The 22,967-nt window shown below is 41.8% G+C and overlaps 1 protein-coding gene across 2 annotated transcripts in view; it reads left to right on the forward strand.

Annotated features, from left to right (window-relative positions):
* ptprga (protein tyrosine phosphatase receptor type Ga) overlaps positions 1-22,967 on the forward strand; it is a 411,465-nt gene that overhangs the window by 197,088 nt on the left and 191,410 nt on the right. For both annotated transcript variants that reach the window (XM_051921188.1, XM_028825125.2), the window contains exons 3-4: positions 3,452-3,631; positions 12,761-12,909. In XM_051921188.1, coding sequence (XP_051777148.1) covers positions 3,452-3,631; positions 12,761-12,909 — 329 coding nt within the window. The remainder of the gene's footprint in view (positions 1-3,451; positions 3,632-12,760; positions 12,910-22,967) is intronic.

A 22,967-nucleotide genomic window follows, 5' to 3' on the forward strand; every position in this document is an offset into this window, starting at 1 on the left:
TTTAAGCAAGTCTCTTTGCCTTTATTTTCCTTTTCTTTCCATTTGTGTTCTCTTGTTCCTGGTCAGGTTTTCATTTATTTTGAGGCCAGTCCAGTTTTGCCAGTTTGTTTTTTGGCATCAAGACATGATTCACAATTTGTTGTCCTTGAAAGTGACGTTCTTAACTGTAAAATCATACAGTGCCAAGTGACACATTTACCTGCTTAGGTCACGTCATTTTTAATTAATTATATTTTCCCCATCTCAGCCTCCTTCCATGGAGATATTAGAAGGCAATGTAAGAAAGGACTACAAATTTTGAGATTCAAATCCCACTATTGACACTATGTGACCATTAGAAAGTCACATCACCTGCCTGTGAACCAAATGGGTAAATAAAAGAATTGGAACCAACCGTATCATAAATTTACATCACCTTGAATAAAGGGGTCACCCAAATAAGATAATAATGATGAAGGTCTTTGGGAACTGATTGGCAGCTAATATGTGTTTCCTTAACATTATGGACATTTCAGAATTCCAGATGTGCCAACCTTTTCAGGAAAATGTTTGGACAGTTAGTTTGGTTCTCGACTGTTTTCACTTTTCACATCTGACACCCCCACCGCCATCCACCGACAAAATATAACTAACGTTGACACCGTGCTGTTCCAGTTAAGTCTCTATCCCATAGAGAAGAGTAGTTGGCAATATAGGAACTGCCTGTGTGTGGTTTGCATGCCCCCCATTCTCATTACTGGTTAAATTAACTCTCCACAATATTCCTCCATAGCAAGCAAGTCACACATTCTGGTAGTCGGACAATGACCCTCATTTAGTCAGATCTTCTTCTTGTCACAATATAAAGATTAATTAAAAAAAGTGCAATGTCTTCAATGTTGTCTCCATCTTCATTTTCTAATCCAGAGCGATTCTGTCGGGAAGCTGGAGCCTTTCCCAGCAAGCACTGTGTGCAGGGCAGATCAATATCTAGACAGGGCGTCAGTACATCAAAGGGTGAACTCGCACACATCTGGGGACAATTTATCATCCAGTCCACCTAACCTAAGTGGAAGGAAACCCACATGGACATAAGGAGAATCTGCAAACTCAATACAAGGAGCACCCACAACTTGAACCCTGGTCTCCTTGTTGTGAGGCTTCAAAACTACCACTGTGCCGCCCCATCATTATTTTCAATCAACAAATAAAATTAAGGAAGTCTTCTAACATGTAGGGGGCTTACTGGTGAGCCAGTGCCCCATGGTACGGCGCCAGCTCTGTGTTTTTGTAATGCCACATTTCTCTGGCTGCTTTGAACCTGCCTAAACTTGGGCTGTGGTCCTACAGCCTGCCCCTTGGGTGGCACGCAGAAGAAGCTGGCTGCTCGGAGGTCAGTCGTTAACCTTCAGTCGCAACGTCTTCAGAAAGGCAGCTCAATTGCACTCTTGCTGCAGGCGAGGTTTTGGCAATATTCACTGTAAATGACTTTCGATCCCCTGGTATTTATTACACGCGTTTTAACCTTTTCCAACTGGATAAAGCGCCGTTACCGCTGAGTGTTTTCATCAAATCTTGCACGTAGTTTTATTTTATCAGGAGGCACGCACTTCATGGCGTGTGACCTTTCCACACAAAGCGGACTTCCACTGGCCTAGCATGCTGCACAACTAAAATGCGCAGAGCACGCCCTAGACCTGTGGGTCGTTTCCCATTTTAGCGGGAGACAATGGATGGTATTGTGTCATTTTGGTCATCTGGCTCGAGCTGAGCATCTGAGGGTTTCCAGGCTTGGGAATGTGAATCCAGTCTCTTGGGGACAAGAAGACCACCATTTAGTGTAGCAGGCAAAGTGTCTGGCATTGGAGATACAGGAGGTGGGCAACCCAGTGCCTGCTAAGTGTTTGTTTGTGTGTTTAAAATAAGAAAAAGGTGGCCTGAGCTTGATTCTACCTCCTGCACCCTAATAATTCTTGTTTGTCACAGTACTGTAGACAGGTGATGTGTCACATGCTGCTCAAATATGCAAGTACGGTACTCTGTATGTGTGGCAATATGACTGCTTCTACTGTGTATAAAAAGAAATGTACATTTAATGGGCTAGAGATACAGACACACAGACAGACACAGAAGCCTCACCACAGTAAAAGGCACATGGAAGTCCACTTGGAGTTTGCTAAAAAGACAACTAAAGCAGTGTTTCCTAAACCTTTTGATGTTGTGACCCACTTTTTCTTAATTTAGTATCTTTGCAACCCACTAGTGATGCTTGGGCACCCCCTTGGTGATTTTGAGTACAATTGTTAGTGCATGCCCCTTGGTGAATTGATCACAATAGTCAGTGCGGCATTTGAGGGAGGTTAATTGAGTGAAATTGTTGGAGTGGCAACCCGTTCATGACCCACTACCACTATAAACAATTGCAGCTCATGACTCAAAAGATGGTCGTGACCCAGTGGTTGAGGAACACTGACCTGAAGGACTGTCAGATGATGAGAAATGAGATTCTCTGGTCTGCTGAAACCAAGATTGAACTGTTTGGTCTTGACTAAAAGCATCACGTCTGGAGTAAACGGAGCACCACTCATGACCTGGGCAATATCATTTCAACAGTGAACTATGGTGGTGCTGGCATCATGGTCTGGGAGGCTAGAAAGGGTCAAAGGGAAGTTAACAGAGCAAAGAACAGACGCATCCTTAATGAAATCCTGTTCTAGAGTGCTGTGGACCTCAGACTGGGCTCAACAGAGCAAAGCAAAGATAACACAGGAGTGGCTTGGGGATGACTCTGGGAATGTCCTTGAATTGCCCAGACTTGAACCCAATTGAACATCTCTGGAGAGACCTGAATATAGCCATTCACCGACGGTCTCCATCCAATTTGTTAGAGCCCGAGAAGATCTGCAAAAAGGAATGGAAGAAAATGCCCCAATCCAGATGTGCAGAGCTTGTCACATCAGACCCAAGAAGACTCCAGGCTGCCATAAGGGGCGTCAGCAAACTACTGAGTAAAGGGCCAGAACACTTGTGCCAGTGGGATGTTTCAGTTTTTAGTTTTTATGTCATTATTTAAAAAAAATATATAAAATAAAATAAAAACCCTGGTTTTACTTTGTCATTCTCAGGTATTGAGTGCACCTTTATAAAAGAAACAACATGAATTAAAATGATTTTATCTCAAGGCTGCAGCATATGTGTGAAAGTGAAGACGTCTGAATACTATGCACTGTAAATAAAGCCACTTGGGATGGTGGCACCATATCAAATAAAGCAGTATTTTCTTGATTTTTTTTTTACCCTCTCACACATAAAAAGAATGCAGGCAATGGGGAAATTAGCTGATTTAATTGTAAGTGAGCTTTTCCCGTCATTGCTGTTTCAATTTGTTGCAGTTCCTTCCACAGCAAACTCTGAATTTTCAAGTTTTGTTCTTCCCTTCAATCCTAACTCTCTCCTTTTGTTTCATTTCCAGGTACCTATGGGCCTGACAGCTGGGCCTCACATAACCCCGACTGCAGAGGGAAGAACCAGTCCCCGATTGATATTGTAGACCAAGATGCTAAAGTCTCTCTGGAAAACCAGGAGCTCTTCCTGGAGGGCTTTGAGGTGGAGTCTTCTAACAAGACATGGATGAAGAACACTGGGAAGACTGGTGAGTTGTCTGCTCCACTGGTCCTATTCACTGCCCATCTCCTTCAACTACAGCTCAAGCTGTGGGGTGAATCCTCATACTGAGAGGCCAGGGAGTGACCGAGACTCCTTCCAAATTCCTGCCTTTGTTTGTTTGCTTGTTTTCTACATCTGTTGCTCATTTTGCAGAATTCTGCAGCGACAACCCCTCAGATCAAAACTCAGTTCATCCATTTTGATTTACATTTCCTCTTTCTTTCATTTTTGGGCCATCTGCTGAAAAGAAACTCATAAAAGAACATAATTGCCCCCATTTAATAATGATCCACGGCTCAGGAAAGACTGCTTATTTCCTTTCAATCAAACTTTTTCTTCTTTTATCTCTTCTGGCATCATTTGTCATGACTTTTCCTTGTATAGAGCGGGGGGAAAAAAGCTTTTAAATGATTTAAATGTCAAAGTGGAAAAAGTCAAGAACAGACAATTTGTGAATTTTGAAAGGTTGGGTGCCGCCTTTGGATGGTTGCTTGGTTTTCCAACGTGCTCCCATTTTCCACTTTGGGTTGTTAAGCAGGCTGTCTTTACGTAAGAGTCGCTCACCTAACTTTTACTGCACATAACACAATCATTCATGGCTCCCTTTCTCTTTTCCACCAATCTTTCTGCCTTAATTTCATTTTCTTCTAAATCTATCTTTCTTTCTTTTTTCTTTCTGTCCCACACAGACACCTTTTGTCCTTAAGGGTACAGGTGCTTTGTTTAACCCACAGATTGTCAGTGGGCTATTGCTGGGTTGATCGTGTTTCCCCTTCAAACTTTCAGCTGTCGCCCTGCTGTCCACCAGCATGCACCTTCACTCTCAATATTTGAGCACCGCTGCTTTTTAAAAAAATCATACACTGCCGCGGACCCTTGCTGTGCTTCACTGCATGACCGTGAAAAACACCACTATAACATATACCTTAACTAAGGCCTGTGACAGTATCCCAGCATTTTCCTTTTCTATTTCCACTGACTCACGATTACAGAACCTTCCTTAGACATCCTGCTAGTACAACCCACTTGAGTTGATGCTGATCTACCATTAGCATTGTCTGCCCCCCAATTATTGGGGGGGAGGGGGAATTCATATGTTGCATGTTGATTAGAACATGTAAGTATTTCATTGTACTTGGAATATTTGACAATACTGACCTTATGAACCTGTGTTAGGATACATCAGTTTTAGGGTTATTGATATTCCGACCCCAATATTCCAGCATGGCTTACCTAAACTGACCTCAATGCACCCCAATATTACACATATCTTAATTAAGACTGATGTACAGTACCTCAGCATTCCCCTTTGCTGCTTATACAGATTCACCATTACGTGACAAACTGCACAAGCCACTTGACGTGATGCTGATATATCTTTAGCATCGTCTGCCTCTAAATTAGGGGGGGCATGTGTTGCATATTTTGTACACGTGTAATATTTTCTTAGGACTTTGATGAATTTGACCCAGTGTTCATCACTGTCAAGGTTATTGATAGCCAAGACCCCTATCCCCTTTGACCAATATATCCTGGCATGATCCGCACCAGCCCCCCCCCCCCCCCACCAACTGACATTGACAGACCCCAGTGCGACACGTACTTAAGTGAACTTGACATAACTTTAGTGAGATCGCCTCATCTACCTCCCATAACTGACATTGACATACACATGCCTGTCCCCCACCACCTGAGACTGACATCTCCCAGCATGCTCCACTTAACTAACATTTTCGCATGTCGCCATGTCTTCTCCCCCCATCATTGCAGTCTGTGTCAGAGTGTGTCTGCTGAATTAAAAAATAGGTGAAGGTTAATTCTGCACTAAAGAAATTGACAGAAGGTTAGAATGCAGCATTTTGTCAGCTGTGGTGCCGTCTGCTGTGCTTTTCCTCATCACTGTTATATCTTGATATGGTCAGCATGCCCCACCTCAGTGGCTACGAACATATTTTAATGTTAAATTGACCTAACATATCTGAGAATGACCCGACAGTTGCCCACAAGCAGTTCTTGTAGGACAGACGTAGTAGGCGGCTGGTCCACTTACTTCTGAAGAATCACTAGTGCAGCCTTTATTAAAAAACACCACCCAGGGGATGAGGGGTGACCATTTTCAGATCCATCAGTCGGGCACCTGAGATAAAGCAGGAGTGGTGTCGCCATGCTGAGTAGAGGCTGTGTGACTGAAAAGTGACATTGAAGAGCATTAAGCACACTTGTCTCTATATGCCTGCTATCATCCTGAAGAATGACAGCTTGGTGTGTTTGAGTGACCACCAGCAGCCTGGAAGTCTGATCACGTTACGTCTGCAGTGATTTTGTGTGGCAGAACTGTGAAGTGGTGAAGTAATTGGAGAAACTGCCCTTCAGTCTGTTGGTTTACTGTCCATAATCCGTCCTTGGAGGACTCTGCTGTGGTGGTGTTATTGGGGTGTAGGGCAGTCTGACTCCCTAGTGGCTATGAAGCCGTCGCTGACTTTAAATCACTCCACTTGCTGGGGCTCCAGTGACAGAAATTTGGAAACTAATGTGCCTAATACATGATGGCCTTTAGGATAGTTTCAACAATGAGAGACACTGTGTGTACAATCAGGTGGCCTAAACTTCATCAGAGCCCACCTACATCCCTTTACTGATCCCACTGTTGGCCTGGTCCAGGACTGGAAGTAGACGTGTTTACACCTCTGATACGGAAAAGGCACTTGCTTTGAAATTGCTGAAACTCTCAGCACTTGCCAGTGGCCGGTGTTCATTCAGAAGTGCCAGCCTTAGTTCTGCAGTAGGACAGAATGGCATTATGCGTTTTGCTATGCCTGGAACACAAATCCTTGGCTTAAAAAGCTCCTTCCAGACAATTAATACCAGCTCAAGAGTCTGAGTTTTTGCTGATTGAGCATAACATCAATCCATCGATTCCTTTTATCACACCATTACTTCGTTTTCCTTCTTTGTCCATCATAAAACTGACTTTTTAGACAAGGTGGGTCAAACTGCTTTAATTATTTATTATTAGTGTTTATCAGTGAATTTTGCCAAAGTGGTTTTCACGGTGAATTTTGCTGTGTTTGCTTGTTTCGAATATTTCCCTAAAAATTGGCCATGTGGCCATCTTAGACTGGCTTTTTTTTTCCCAGCACCCCATGATGCTTTGGGGCACCAGCATGACATCACAGAGCTTTTGGATAGGGACATCACGACTCGATCTACTCCACCTGCCCGATTTATGTCACACTTGTACTGTATGTGTACTCCACCTCATACTTTACATCGCTGCTAATTGCTTTGCACATGTGTGAATAATATACAGCATATACACACGTGTGTGATGTCACTACCCGGTGGGTACTCCAGCCAGATTTGCACCCCATATGTGGTTTTCATTTGAGGGGCACATTAGCTGACCATTCAATTCAGTTGTCATTCTCTTTTCCACATAGGTCAGTCCTGTGACGGGAGCTGGCTTTTCTGATAAGTTTGTTCAGACATTTTGCATTGCCTGGACTCCTTTTGCTTCCCCAGAAGACCACAGCATAGAACAACACACTGGCTACAACACACTGGTAAAACATTTCCAGTAGTTTGCTGCACATATCAAAAGACCCAAGTCTGCCCTGACCCTTCTTGTACAGAGCCATTGTGGCGTCAAACCAGTCCAGTCTGCTGTTCATGTGGACCCCCAGATACTTGTAGTTCTGCACCTCCTCCATTTCCTCTCCCTGGATGATGACTTGTCTCTGAGGGTCCTTGACATACTGTAAGTCCACCATCAACTGTTTTGTCTTGTTGATGTTGAGCTGTAGGTGGTTCTCTCTGCATCTTGAGTGACACAGAGAAAGATAAAGGACTCTGAATATAATTTTGTCTCACGGCTCAGGTCATAATTTTGGCCACAATAGTCATAACTACACAATGGGCAGATGCCCCTCACCTTCAGGAACATTTATAAGACCATTGCACCATTATAATCCACTCAAAACAGGTTCAGTTCCTCCGTCCCCATTGACTTCAGTGCATTTCACAGAGTTTGCCAAATATTCCCTCATTTTTTGCCAAACTTGGGGCGAAGCGAATTCAGCGGGGTTCCCTCATCGCTCTTCATTATCTTGGATCACTGCTATAATACAGTTTATAATTATTGAAGACGACTAACAAATAATTACTCCTATATGGCCCACTCATGGTTCCACAGCACACACAGATCTTCAAAAACTCTGCTACCAACATTACAGACTCACAGATGGAAACTGAATCAGCCAACACGTGCTTTTGTCGGCGTGTAGTGCTTTCCAGTAGTTGTATAATATTAAAGAAACCTGAAACTGAGCCTTGGCCTGTCTAGTGACTCATTCAGAGTGGTAAACTGGGACTGAATTGGCAGCCACATGTTTTTAACAATGTCTGATGTCTTTTTGACATTGCATATGATAAAATACGCCCAATGTGGCACCATGTGAAGTGACTCATTCAGGGTTACAGAGATGGGGGCTGAGCTGGGAGTTTTAGTCACTGCTGCCTTTCCATAATCATGTGACCCCCCAAAAAAAAGACATAACACGCTCAGGAAAAAACGGGATGGAATCCAAAACTTTGTGCTTTAATCAGTATGGAACTTCCAGAGTGGTACAGTGTCTATGAAAAGAATTTCATACTTTTTATTATAAATCTCGGTGGATGTAATTAGGCTTTTCAGACAGTGAACAACAGAAAATGTCAAAACAGATCTCTGCAAAGTGGTCTAAATTAATTACAAATATAAAACACATAATAATTGATTGCATACGTGTTCATCTCCTTATAACTCTGCTGACATCATGGTGCTGCTATTCTGTGAACAGATCATTCATCTCCAACATCCAGCCTGGCCCAAGAGTGTTAGCTTTCATCCAGGGTCCCTCCTCTGACAGGGGCTCAGATCTTTGTTTTATGACTTCTTTGTTAATTTTTGATTCTTTTGTTTGTTTTACATTTATTTTAGAACATTAAGACATTAGAACAGTCTAGACGAGAACAGGCCATTCAGACCAACCAAGCTTACCAGTCCTATCCGCATAGTTCTTAAATAGCATCAAGTCAAGTGTTGATGGTCCCGAAAGTCCTACTGTCCACCATACTACTTGGTCACTTATTCCATGTGTCTATGGTTCTCTATGTGAAGAAAAGCTTCCTAATGTTTATGTGACATTTCTCCTTAACAAGTTCCCAACTGTGTCCTCGTGTTCTTGATGAACTCATTTTAAAGTCACCGTCTCAATCCACTGGACTAGTTCACTTTATAATTTTAAATACTTTGGTCAGGTCACCTCTTAATTGTCTTTTGTTTAAACTGTAAAGGTTCAGCTCTTGGAATCTTTCCTCATAACTCATCCCCTGTAGCCCTGAAATCAGCTTAGTTGCTCTTCTCTGGACTTTTTCCAGCACTGCTTTGTCTTTCTGTAGCCTGCACACAGTAGTCCAGATGAGGCCTCACCAGTGTGTTATAAATCTTGAACAGACCATTTTTGGACTTGTACTCCACACATCAGGGCGCTATGTAACCTCACATTCTGTTGGCCTTCTTAATGGCTTCTGAACAATGTTTAGCAGTTGATAGTGACAATTCTACTATGACTCCTAAATCCTTTATGCTTGTTTACATTTTTCTTTATTTGATTCTGTCTACGCTATGCACCTTGTCTTTTGTGGGTGGTTCCCTAAGAGATAGGACCACCTGCCCATCATCGCCAGGAACTGCCCTTAGCCCAATAAAGGCAAGGGTTGCCCACAAATCCTGGCAGTTCATCTTGAATGTGCTTGGAAGTTTGGTGAGTTTTAGCGTCTTTGCTTGGACCCTCACCAGTCATTAGGAGAGCTGAGGTACTCACAGGTGACAGAGGCATCACAGCGGTTCAGACGGTTGGAGTCATAAAGTTTCCTGCTTGTGGTCGTCCCAATTTGGCTCAGTTGTGAATTTGTATCCCGTGCAGCACGGTGTCATCAGGCAGATAAGCAAGTGTGACCGCAGTCAAATCGGGCATCTAATGAAAGACAAGGTCGATTATCCAGTGAGTATCGTCCTGCTGCAAGCTGCAAATTATAGTAATACTCTAATAAACTAAGAAAGTGCACTTTTTTGTGTCGTGCTACTGAATACGGGGGCTCACTAATTTACTTCTTTATTTTTGTGCAGCCAAGCCTGAACGGCTTCCTTTGTATAGAATAAAAATTAACAAGAAAAAAACTTGCCAGTCTTGTGCAAACTGCTTCTCTTGGTGATCTTCCAGGTGACCTAAGCTGGTCTCGTGAGGTTGAATCACTCCTGCCAGCTTGTTTGTGTATCATACAAATTAATTTTATAGTTCAATATGGTCTTGGGGTATCATGGGTAGTGGTTCTGTTATTTTATAACATTGCTGGAGAGTTGGCATAGTGGTATAGAGAATGGTGCTGTTCCCCTGCTCATTTGTTATATGTATGAGGTGTGCAAGTTCTCCCTGTGTCTTTGTAGGTTTGTTTTTGGACCCTCTGATTTTCTTTCCACATCTCCAAAGATGTGTGTGTATATTATGTTAAGTGGACATTCTGGACTGGCTATGCATGAGTGTGTGTGTGTGTGTGTGTGTGTGTGTGTGTGTGTGTGTGTGTGTGTGTGTGTGAGACCTGAGGCCCTTTACAAGGCTGTTGTAGTACTCATAGTATTAGTCATAGTACTGTCATGTGTAACATACTGTTCAACAAGTCTCCTCTCTCCGGCACCAAGATAAAAAAAAAATCATGTATTAAAATGCATAACTTGATTTGATTATGGTATAAAGAGATACTTAGGCAGGCAACATTGCATAGTGGTTAAGGCTTTGGACTTCAAATCCTTTTACTTGACCCTGTGTGACCATGAGCAAGTCACGTCACCTCTCTGCTCCAACTGGAAAATAAAAGAAATGAACACAAACTGTCAAATGTTGTAGGTGGATAAAAGGCATCAGTCAAATAAGTAAATAAAAAAAAAAAATACAAGACACTATATTATACATAGATGGATATGAAAGGTGCTCTATTGTAGAATGATGGATATGTACAAAAGGCAATACATTATATAGATATGAAAGGCACTATATTATAGATAAATGGTTGAATATGAAAGGTTGTCAATTTTTGATGGATGGATAGAAAAGGTGCCATATCAGGTATGATTAGCACTATATGGTAGATAAATATGAAATATGGTTCTCTGTTTCAGATGGATACAAATGGTGCCATGTTTAATATATTTGAACTGAACTAGAAATGTGAAACACCATGGCAAGGATTCACTAGCTAGGAGTGCAATGTGACTGTGAAGAGCCTTGGGAAGCTGCTTGTTATGAAAAGGTGCTACAGAAAATCATAAGGGGTAGGCAGCACTGACTCCGTGTGTGACCCAAAGCAAGTCATTTAGTTTGGCAATATTCCTTGAACTCGGGAAATATTTAACAGCATGTACTATTAAAGTGAAGTACCTTTGACAGTATTCACCTTGAAAAAAGTGCAACATAAAATTATAAGAGGGCCACTTCCATTCCTACCAGCAACTTCTCATTACTTCAACTTGAAAACAGTACATAAGTGTGAAGTTCACTGGGAAAGTGTTTACCATGGAAAGGTGCTTTAGAAGACTCACACGGCTACCACTTCAGTGTCCGTAAGTGACCTCCAGTAACAAGGCACTTTGAAGCAAATTCAAATGAACCGCATTGGCTCCTCGGCAGAGTGAAGCTCTGGAGGTCTGCAGCTCGACTCTCTTGCCAGCCTGCCTATAAAGGATGGGGTGGTCTGTTAGCAGGTGATGCAAGGGGTGGTCCTGTCTCTTTGGGCTCCACCCACAAACACAAGGATCATAAAGACACATAAAGAAACAGCGCATAAATAATTTTAAACATAACTAAAGCAATAATACAATAAACATAATGACCACATGAAAACTGAACAGAAAAATATTAACAGATATAACCATAATAAATTATCCAAACTGAATGACAAACATAAGGAACCCTGACTAAAACTGTGACCTGGTCCTCACTTTCACCCAATTCGAGCAATAGTTCAGTGTCAGTTAGTTCTAAAATTGCCTTCACGGCTTTTCGTTTGTCTTTTTGTGTTTTTAATCATAGACTCTGCCCCTCTCATGAATAATTGAAGAGTTATCTTAGAGTAGCAAAACACATAGACATTTTCATGATTTTTTTGCAGCATAATGTTATTTCATCCACTAATGGCAGCAGAATACTGTCCCAAGTTGGACTAATGCTGCATTCTGCTAAAACTCAGAGCGCTCAATGACTGACCTGTGACTCGGAAAACGCAAAGAAAACAAACTACAAGCTCAGAATTCCTACTAGCAAACTCTGGCCTGGCCTCTCAAGTCAAAGTTTGTCCAACTTCAGGTTTTCAGATTTTTAGATGAATCACGTTAATCCATAATATCAAATATTGAGAAGGTCAACATTAACATTGCCATGACGAACAGTAACAGACTAACTGATTTAAACTTGACAGAAACTGCTATTCTTACATTGCACTCAATGGGTGCTTTGTGCAGTTTTAAAATTGCAGCTTCCATGCAGAAATAGTACTGTTTGTAATGGCCAAGAGCATAGAAATCTTTACTAGCCATGACACCATACTTTTTGCACTTTTCTTGCTCATCTGTTTCTCCTTCAATCTGGACAATAGAAATGTTACGTGATGTTTGTTGCTGAAACATCAGCCAAACACTAACTTTCATGGGGGCATCTATGTTTAATTTTCCACTTGGGCAGCGTGAACATGCGGAGGACACAAATAATGCAATTGCAAGTTTCAACTTTCCAGCTCCACTGTATGACTAATGCAACATTAAAAAAAGTAAAGCGGATCATTACACGTTACCCCAAGTCCGACTCATGGTTAACTGTAATTGTATGGAGTTTCCGAGCCTGAACCCCCACACTAGGGGTTAACGCCAAGGAGGCCGAGTAAATGAAGACTAAATTGCCAAGTGTACTTTTCGGCCTCTTTTGCTTTGTTACATTTTATTTTGGGGGGTGCTAGCTTGTTCTTTCTGGGGTGCGGCTGCTCTTTTATCTCCGATGACTCACTCAGACTCTCCCATTCTTTTCAGTTGCCATTCTCCTGAAGGATGACTATTTTGTACGAGGCGCTGGACTTCCGGGCCGATTCAAAGCGGAGAAAGTGGAGTTCCACTGGGGCCAAAGCAACGCTTCTGCTGGCTCTGAGCACAGCATCAATGGCAGACGCTTTCCTGTTGAGGTAAGAGAAGACTGTTGTTTTTAGAGCCACGTGCATGTGGTGGTAGAGACAGGTGGGAAACAGTGCTGTTTAAGCATTGAGTTATTTGGAATGTTCCAGGTATATGAGCTTCTGTGAAGAAGAAAGAGTCACAGAACGCAGGCTCTTCCTTAGAAGAAACAACAGAATTGTGGCATTGAGCTTTTATCGTGCGCCTTGTGTTTGCCTTCATGTGTATCTGCTTGTGATTTGTAAGCCATTTTGTGTTTGCAAAAGACACACTAAAATACAGTATTGTGTTTTTATGCCTTGCAGGGCATGTATGTGTAATTTTTATATTGTGGAACAATTACAGATAAATTTTGAACTTTTGTATTTAGTTACCCATTTTAGGGCTGTGTAGATCAAAGCCTGTCAGCGGAGTTTTAGGTCAGTCTGCTTTGGATGAAGCCGTCCTGTTTAACAGCTCTTTCAGAGGTCATTTTATGTGCTGCTTACCATAACAGCAGGAGCCTTTTATATTTTTGCCATAATCTAGTTAATGTGATATATCATTACCTTTACTCGCTTTTCCCCAACATTCCTGCAGGCACCTGGCAGACATTCCGAGTAGCTCCATTGATGTTCATGTTATTTCTCTGGGCAGCATGTGACAGGTTTTCTAGGCATTCCTTTAGATGAGATTTAAAAGTGATTAATTTTCAAGGTTTTCCTAACGGCAAAACTTAGAAATGATGGGTATCACCATCTCCTGTCTAAGAGGCAATGGAGCTTCATGTCATGTCTGTAGTCGCTTCCATAGGCTTGTGAGTAATGCTGATGAGATTTCAAATTATTCTGAGGGAAAGAGTAAAGGGATTTTCAAAGCCCCCTGACTGAAAATGGAGTCTTTTCAAGACTTTCTTAAGAAGTGCTGGATCTTCATTTATTCATTCATTACTGTTGTCCAACTGAGAGCCTGAGACGTATTTAGTTACTGGGGGGGGGGGGGGGGGGGCATATTCATTTTTAAAAAAAGCATCTATCATCTCCTCTTTGGGACACACAAGTCATTACAATAATGGACAGAGGAAGTGGCCTCTTTGCTATTTTTAACTGTGTGGCCAGGATGACATTTGTGATAACCCAGTGCCCGCAGACATTGACACCTCCTTCAGTTGGGCCATCTGTAGTCACATACTGAGATGGACCAGGACAAGTGAGTAGACAGGCAGTGGAGTTTCATGTACAGTAAATATTGTGTTCTGTTTGGATTTACAGTGTTTCGATTATCTTTCTCATTGTTATTGGACTCCTTTTCTGGTTTGTGGACTTGGACTTGTTTGCTCTGGTTTGCCTTTGAGGAAAATCCTTTATTTCCCTTTTCTTGATCTGTTTAACCCATCCATCCATTTTCCAACCCGCTGAATCCGAACACAGGGTCACGGGGGTCTGCTGGAGCCAATCCCAGCCAACACAGGGCACAAGGCAGGAACCAATCCTGGGCAGGATGCCAACCCACCGCAGGACACACACAAACACACCCACACCCCAAGCACACACTAGGGCCAATTTAGAATCGCCAGTCCACCTAAACTGCATGTCTTTGGACTGTGGGAGGAAACCAGAGCGCCCGGAGGAAACCCACGCAGACACAGGGAGAACATGCAAACTCCACGCAGGGAGGACCTGGGAAGCGAACCCAGGTCTCCTAACTGCGAGGCAGCCGCGCTACCACTGCGTCACCGTGCTGCCCTCTGTTTAATCCTTATTCATAAATGTTTTTCATTTGCCCTTTTTTATACAAGACTAGGGTTTATGGTTGTCTGTCCTCTTTTGGGGCTGTTTTTGTTATATTTTTTGAAATATTTAAAACTACTTTTAAGGCTTAATCTCCATGTTGGGTCAGTTAACAGGCCAGTGGAGCTGGAATTAGGCCCAGTTGGTTGAGCCCCTTTACAGGCAAGTAAAGAAACCTGGCCCGGCCAGTAGTGCTGGATTGGGTACTAAAATTTTGACATTGGTACTACTACCAGCTTTTGCACCTCAGTGCTGATACCAAGTGATCCTAAAGCAAATAACATATAATTCTCCTAACTTAGCCATCTTCAAGCCACCTGCCCTGTGGCTCTCAGCTGCTTTACCCCCAGGCCCACACAGCCACATGTCACCCAGGAGCTTTCCCCCTCAGGGTTTCGATTGAGCTGATTTATACATGTTATAATATGGAGCCCTGAGAGTTGGGTTTCCGTTTAGAGTTTTGTCAACATATATGTGTATTATAATGCGAAGAGGGAAGAGTTCTCCTTATAGTTTTAAGCACACAAGTATGCAATTATGGTTAACAAAGAACAACGTGGGACGTCCCCTTTGGGGTCTGTGCACGAGGGGCTGGTATGCAAACATTACCTGCTCAGCTTGAATTCAGCATAATTCTGGTATAGTATAGTTTTAAAAATTGGATAGCTGACCAGTTAAGGCTTTTAGAGGTCTCACGTCCCCTTCATCAACTGGAAGATTCCACCTCATTATAGCCAAACCGCCACCCTGTGTTCATGTGTTTTTTGAAAATATTGTAATGTTTCATTTTTATGCATTGTGTGTTGATGTTGTTTGCCTATGTTCCTTGTTTTCTGTGGGATGGGACCACCATGATATCACTGCTGAAGTTCTGCTGTCCACCATTTTTTTCAGGCTGGGGTGTAACTTTCTGATTATTGTGGTGTAAAGATCTTTATTTATACGTACTGCTTGAATTTTTAGCATTTTTGTAGTTTCTGACTTTTTTAGTTACTGACTTAAATTCTTTGCTCTGCTAAAGAAAAGCAGGAAAGATTTGAAATGAGGACCAGGAGATCAAATGTAAGTTCGAAAGCACATCGAGATGAAAACCAGACAATTGAAGTGATCTTGTGTCAAGCCAAAAGAAAATACAAATTTACAGTTTTTAAGGAAGGACTGGAATGCAGTCAGCATGAACAGGAGATGAGTCAGTTAAATAGGCAAGACATCGTAACAAGAAGACTGAAGGCTTTTTCGAACGGGAGTAGTCTAACACCGGCAGGAAGGGTAAAGTAATAATTACCAAAGGACCTCTGTCATTTTTAAGCCCTATTTGGACAGTATTAGCTTTACACCAGGAAGTGGGGTAAAGTCATTATTATTGGAGGACCTCAGTAATTTTAGTCCCATCTGAACCGCTCAAATGACAGTTTCACTGTCATGTCAATTCACACGAGACCTGGGGTTATATTTTACAGACTTTATATAGAAGGTAGAAGGCTGTGTAATATTTACTTAAGCCCTATTCAGACGGGATTAGTTTTACACCAGGAGGTGAAGTAAAGTAATAATTATGAGAGGACCTCTATAATTTTAAGCTCTATATGGACAGAATTAGTTTTGACATTAGGGAGGTGAGCTAAAGTCAATGCCTGAAGTGGGCCAGTACTCATCGGTACTCTGTATCGACATTTCCCTGTTCCCCGATTGGACCACAGTAGTAATCCTTATTTACAAGAACAATACAGTTAGGTCCATAAATATTTGGACAGAGAAAACTTTAATCTAATTTTGGTTCTGTTCATTACCACAATTAATTTTAAAAGAAACAACTCGAAGATACAGTTGAAGTGCAGACTTTCAGCTTTAATTCAGTGGGGTGAACAAAATGATTGCATAAAAATGTGAGGCAACTAAAGCATTTTTTTAACACAATCCCTTCATTTCAGGGGCTCAAAAGTAATTGGACAGTTGACTCAAAGGCTATTATTTCATGGGCAGGTGTGGGCAAGTCCGTCGTTATGTCCTTATCAATCAAGCAGATAAAAGGCCTGGAGTTGATTTGAGGTGTGGTGCTTGCATGTGGAAGATTTTGCTGTGAACAGACAACATGCGGTCAAAGGAGCTCTCCATGCAGGTGAAAGAAGCCATCCTTAAGCAGCAAAAACAGAAAAAACCCATCCGAGAAATTGCTACAATATTACGAGTGGCAAAATCTACAGTTTGGTACATCCTGAGAAAGAAAGCAAGCACTGGTGAACTCAGCAACGCAAAAAGACCTGGACATCCACGGAAGACAACAGTGGTGGATGATCGCAGAATCATTTCCATGGTGAAGAGAAACCCCTTCACAACAGCCAACCAAGTGAACAACACTCTCCAGGGGGTAGGCGGGTGTATCGATATCCAAGTCTACCATAAAGAGAAGACTGCATGAAAGTAAATCCAGAGGGTGCACTGCAAGGTGCAAGCCACTCATAAGCCTCAAGAATAGAAAGGCTAGATTGGACTTTGCTAAAGAACATCTAAAAAAGCCAGCACAGTTCTGGAAAAACATTCTTTGGACAGATGAAACCAAGATCAACCTCTACCAGAATGATGGCAAGAAAAAAGTATGGAGAAGGCGTGGAACAGCTCATTATCCAAAGCATACCACATCATCTGTAAAACACGGTGGAGGCAGTGTGATGGCTTGGGCGTGCATGGCTGCCGGTGGCACTGGGACACTAGTGTTATTGATGATGTGACACAGGACAGAAGCAGCCGAATGAATTCTGAGGTATTCAGAGACATAATGTCTGCTCAAATCTAGCTAAATGCAGTCAAACTGATTGGGCGGTGTTCCATGATACAGATGGACAATGACCCAAAACATACAGCCAAAGCAACCCAGGAGTTTATTAAAGCAAAGAAGTGGAAAATTCTTGAATGGCCAAGTCAGTCACCTGATCTTAACCCAACTGAGCAGGCATTTCACTTGTTGAAGACTAAACTTCTGACAGAAAGGCCCACAAACAGCAACTGAAAGCCGCTGCAGTAAAGGCCTGGCAGAGCATTAAAAAGGAGGAAACCCAACATCTGGTGATGTCCAGGAGTTCAAGACTTCAGGCTGTCATTGCCAACAAAGGGTTTTCAACCAAGTGTTAGAAATGAACATTTTATTTCCAGTTATTTTATTTGTCCAATTACTTTTGAGCCCCTGAAATGAAGGGATTGTGTTCAAAAAATACTTTAGTTGCCTCACATTTTTATGCAATCATTTTGTTCACCCCACTGAATTAAAGCTGAAAGTCTGCACTTCAACTGCATCGGAGTTGTTTTATTTAAAATTCATTGTGGTAATGTACAGAACCAAAATTAGAAAAAAGTTGTCTCTGTCCAAATATTTATGGACCTAACTGTATGTCCATTTCCATCTTCAAGGGGAACAGCACCACAGCCACCTGCTTTTCTATATAAATCGTGTATATCAGCACTCCTTTGCACCTAAGACAGGATATAACACCTCACCACCTCTCCAGTCAAAGCGCCCAATAAGGAGTATCAGCAGTTCTTTTTTTACACTTTAGACTCCGGATAAAGTAATTATTACCAGAGTACTTCTGTAATTTAACCCCATTCAAATTGCTCAAATGATGGAATTTTACTGACATGTTGATTCACACGGGACTAGTTTAACCTGAGGTGAGGTTATTTTTCATGGACTTTTTAAAAATGGTAAAATTCTCTGTAATTGTTACTAAGACAAGAACACGCAGTCTGTAAAAAGTTACTGACGTGAGTGATTCAGACGGGACTAAAATTACACAGATCCTCTGGTAAGAATTGCTTTACCCCATGTCCTGGTATAAAAGTAATCCCGTCCCAGTAGGTCTTGAGATGTGAACTTGCAATCCATAAATAGTTACAGACATGAGTGATGTGCTAAAGAAGATGCAACACTCACTTAACTCCACAATAACTGAATGATGTGCTGCTACTGAGGCTTCTCAGCTCACTAGTATAGTCAGAGTGAGGGCTTAGTAGCAGTGATGTCTGGGTGGCTCCAATTACAAAGAGACAGAGCATAATTATAGAATTACAAATGAAGTCAAATAACAAAGATAAAGCATAAAATATACAAATCCACACTGTTACAAAACACAAGTCGGCTTCACACATAGTGTGGTTATGTTATAATGCTACACTTAGCCCCTTCAGCTGGACAGGAGTGGTGACCAGACACCCAGAGTGAACAAATTTGATTTAACAGCAAGTATTTGGACATGGCTCTCACTGTGTTCATATAAGGAGCTTTTAGCAAGCAAAAGCAACCCTGTCACCCTGTACTGCCGCAGCACGTCCCACAGTATATGCCAAGGGAACATGGGCAAAAGATTTGTCTAAATCCACAAAGCACTTGTAGACTGTTATCATGGACCCTTGCACCCTTCAGGAACTAATTTTAAAAACCAGCCATGTCCACTCTTAATCTTCTTTTGCTTAAACTGTAAAGGGCCAGCTCTTTTAATCTTTCCTCATAACTTATCCCCTGTAGCCCTGGAATCATAATAGTTGTGTTTCTCCAGACTTTTTCCAGTGCTGCTTTGTCTTTTTTGTAGCCTGGAAACCAAAACTGCGCACAGAACTCCAGATGAGGCCTCACCGGTGTGTTATAAAGCTTGAGCAGAACCTCCTTTGCCTCACACTGCACACATCAGAGCGCTATATAACTTAACTTCTGTTAGCCTTCTTAATGGCTTCTCCTCTGGATCAGGAAAAGCCAGTTGAGGTGGTCTGAGTATGTTGTAAGGATGCTCCCTCCAGGGTGGCTGCCGCTGGAGCTGCTCCAGAAATGTCCCACTGGGTGTAAACCATCTGACAGACGCTGGACACACTGGAAAGATTGTATCTCTCAGCTGGCTTCGGAATGCCTAGAAATTCCTCAGGAAATGCTGGAATCTGTATCTGGGGAGAGGGAAGTCTGGGCTGACCTGTTAGATTTGCCGCCACCCCAGCTCTCCAGGAAAATAAATTCAGAAAATGAAATGAGATGAAATGGGTGGATATTTTATTGCCATCTGGTTTGGGGTCCCATAAAGGAGGGAAGTGGTGAGTAAACGTAGAAGGGTGCCTTTGAATGTCTGTCTGCCTCTGGCCTTGTCCTAACTGACACATCCCAGTTCAGTGCACGGAGGTTTCTCTGTGGGGTACCTCAGAGTTCATTTGGCTGTTTTGATGCAGATGGCTTTTGCCACTCAAGTAAACAGATTCAGGTTCTTAAGATGGTGGTGGCGTCTGCGCTCTTGAGTCATCTCTTTCAAAGCTGACACTGGGGTCAGGCTGATATCCTGCAGATGCAGAGACACCTGCAGTGCCATCGCAAGGCTGACATTGTCAGAAGTGCAAATCACCACAAATCTCCATAAAAGAATGGACTGCCAGCTCAGGGCAGCGGCACCAGCAAACATCCCCTTCCCAGCTCTTCTGAACGCTGCCCCCGAAAAGCCTCTGCACTTCTAAATGAGTCCACATAATTAGAAAAGCAGATGCAAACTGTGACTTTGCAAGAGGCAGCGTCCATTTGTTTAGAACGCATCCCCAGAGAATGCAAATGAGAGCACTTTTCCACCCGTGTGCCCTTCTATAAACATGAAGCAGTGCCATGCATTAAGGAAACAGAATATGTGCAATTAGCCCTCAGTCAAGGCGGATGAATTGAAAGCAGAAACTAATTAGAGGTGCCACACGGACCAGCGGCCCTTTATTGTTTTTTTTTCTTAATTTTTTTTTATTATATACACTAAGATGCCCTGTGCTGTCCACAGTGGCGCCAATCTTCTTGTTTTCTCAATATCATAAAGTCATGCTGCCTTTCCATTATCCTCAATGTAGCAATCCATCAGTGAAGGCTTTAGCTGTTACATCTGAACTGGCGTCCCATCCAGAGTTTAATGACCCCTTTACCCCTATTGCAAACGAGATTCACTTTGCTTCCTGAAACATTCTACTGGCATTTGGAAAATGGAGAAATGGACATTTCCATCTCTATATGTAAAGTCCAGATCCTCAGATACGGCTGTTCTAATTGAGAATTTGTTATGCATGTAGCTGTTTTTTTGTAATTTTATTAGGGTCATAGGTCAATTTTGTTGATCAAAACCAAAGAATTTAACAAAATCAAAAACCAGGAACATAATGTCAAGGCTGCTAATCAGTCAGCTGCCAGTCTTAAATACTGTTGGGCCAGGACCTGAGTGGCATAGAAAGGTGACACCAGCTCCTGAGACCCCACATACAGGAGTCAGGGCAAAGAGCAATGAAAACTAATGTATATAATCTTAACATAATGCAACATTAAAAAAATAAGAAAGACAGCATAATTAAAGTCAGAACAAAACCAAAAACAAAATAAATAACTTAATATGAGAAATATTTGAGAAAGGAAAAAAGAATAAATAGGAAAAAAAACTATCATATAGTGCATTTCATATCTCTGCCTGCCTGTCTGTTATATAGTTTATCTATCGATCTATCTATCTATCTATCTATCTATCTATCTATCTATCTATCTATCTATCATATAGTGCCTTTCATATCTATCTATCTATCTATCTATCTATCTATCTATCTATCTATCTATCTATCTATCTATCTATCTATCTATCTATCATATAGTGCCTTTCATATCTATCTATCTATCTATCATATAGTGCCTTTCATATCTATCTATCTGTCTATCATATAGTGCCTTTCATATCTATCTGTCTATCTATTTTATAGTGCCTTTCTTATCTATCTGACCAACTGTCTTTCTGACTATCTTTTTTAAATACAACTAGATCTATAAGACTGCGGTGGGTTGGCACCCTGCCTGGGATTGGTTCCTGCCTTGTGCCCTGTGTTGGCTGGGATTGGCTCCAGCAGACCCCCGTGACCCTGTGTTCGAATTCAGCGGGTTGGAAAATGGATGGATGGATGGATAGATCTATAAGAATACTGAATAGCAATTCAACATTACTCGTGTTATGTACTTTAGAGTTTGCAAGAACAAAAAACACAAAAATGCCCAGTAGAGGAGGAAATCCCATCAAAAACTCCAGCTAGTATAACAGAGGGCAACACAGAATCTTAACAAATTAAAGATTTATTTAAAAAAAAAACCGCCCTGTTAAATAGTAAAGCTTCAAAAAGTCCTAAGCTCAAACCCAGCAAACGATGGTCAAAAAACAGAGAAGAAATCAAAAAGTCTAGAAATTTACAAAAAGCACTTAAAATCACAATTTATGAAACTCTCCATTTCCCAAGCGCATTTGAATGAACTGCAAGGAATTGTGGGTTGAACCTGCTTTAGTTTGTCTCTTGGGGGATCACACACAAAGCACATGGAACATAACACAGGCATAGGGAATACAGAAAATAATAAACAAAAGCAACATTGATATAAATCAGAAACTCCAAAGTGAACAAAAAATACATGAAACAAGAATTTGAACCCCAGTCAGAGGAAAGAACCCTGACTGAATTCCAACAACTGATTAATGTTCCACATTGTCTAATATTTAGTGTAAAAATTATAATCGTCTACTTCAAAGACAGAAGTCTGAAAATCAGTTTGGAGTAAAATGAGAAGAACGCTGCCTCGTATTTGTTTGAAATCTTCAGCTTTTCAAAAGTCTCATTGACTTCTTACCAGTTTACCAAACATTTATTTTTTGTTTAATTTTGGAGTGTTAAGACTTCTCCGGATTATCCTATTCAGTAAAAAGATCTAAGCAAATGCCGCATTTGTGCATCCCCAGCTTCCTTTAGTGTTAGCGCTTCAGTTTGTGGGAAAATGTCCCCCACTTAGTATGTTAGAGAATTACAGCCTGTTAGGAGCAGCGAGCTATCCGGAAGTGCAAATGGCTGAGGCTCAAGGTTAAATATGCAGAATTGAGGGATCTCGCACGCTCGCTCACTCCAGAATACTGATGCCACGATGAGGACACTGAGCCTTTTGTATCTCCTTGCTTTGCTGAGGTTAAAGCATTTTGTGTCTTCACTGATTAACATACATTGCTTATTCAGATTGGAAAGCCGGCCAAAGAAAACCTCTGCTCTCCTCAACTAATAAAGATGAACTCTGGGTAGCCTACAAGTCAATCAGCAGGCTTGTGTGCATTGACGCAAAATCATGTCCTGAAATGTGGAAAAACGGCAGCATGCTTGGTGTACAGCTGCCAGGGGCATGGGAAAGATGCTATATAAATAAAATGTATTATTAGTATTATTAATATAAGAGGCCAAGCCAGGAGAGGGTCAGATGTTCAGTTCACTCATACTGATGGATGTTATCA

Source organism: Erpetoichthys calabaricus, chromosome 18 (genome assembly GCF_900747795.2).
Source record: "Erpetoichthys calabaricus chromosome 18, fErpCal1.3, whole genome shotgun sequence".
NCBI lineage: Eukaryota > Metazoa > Chordata > Cladistia > Polypteriformes > Polypteridae > Erpetoichthys > Erpetoichthys calabaricus.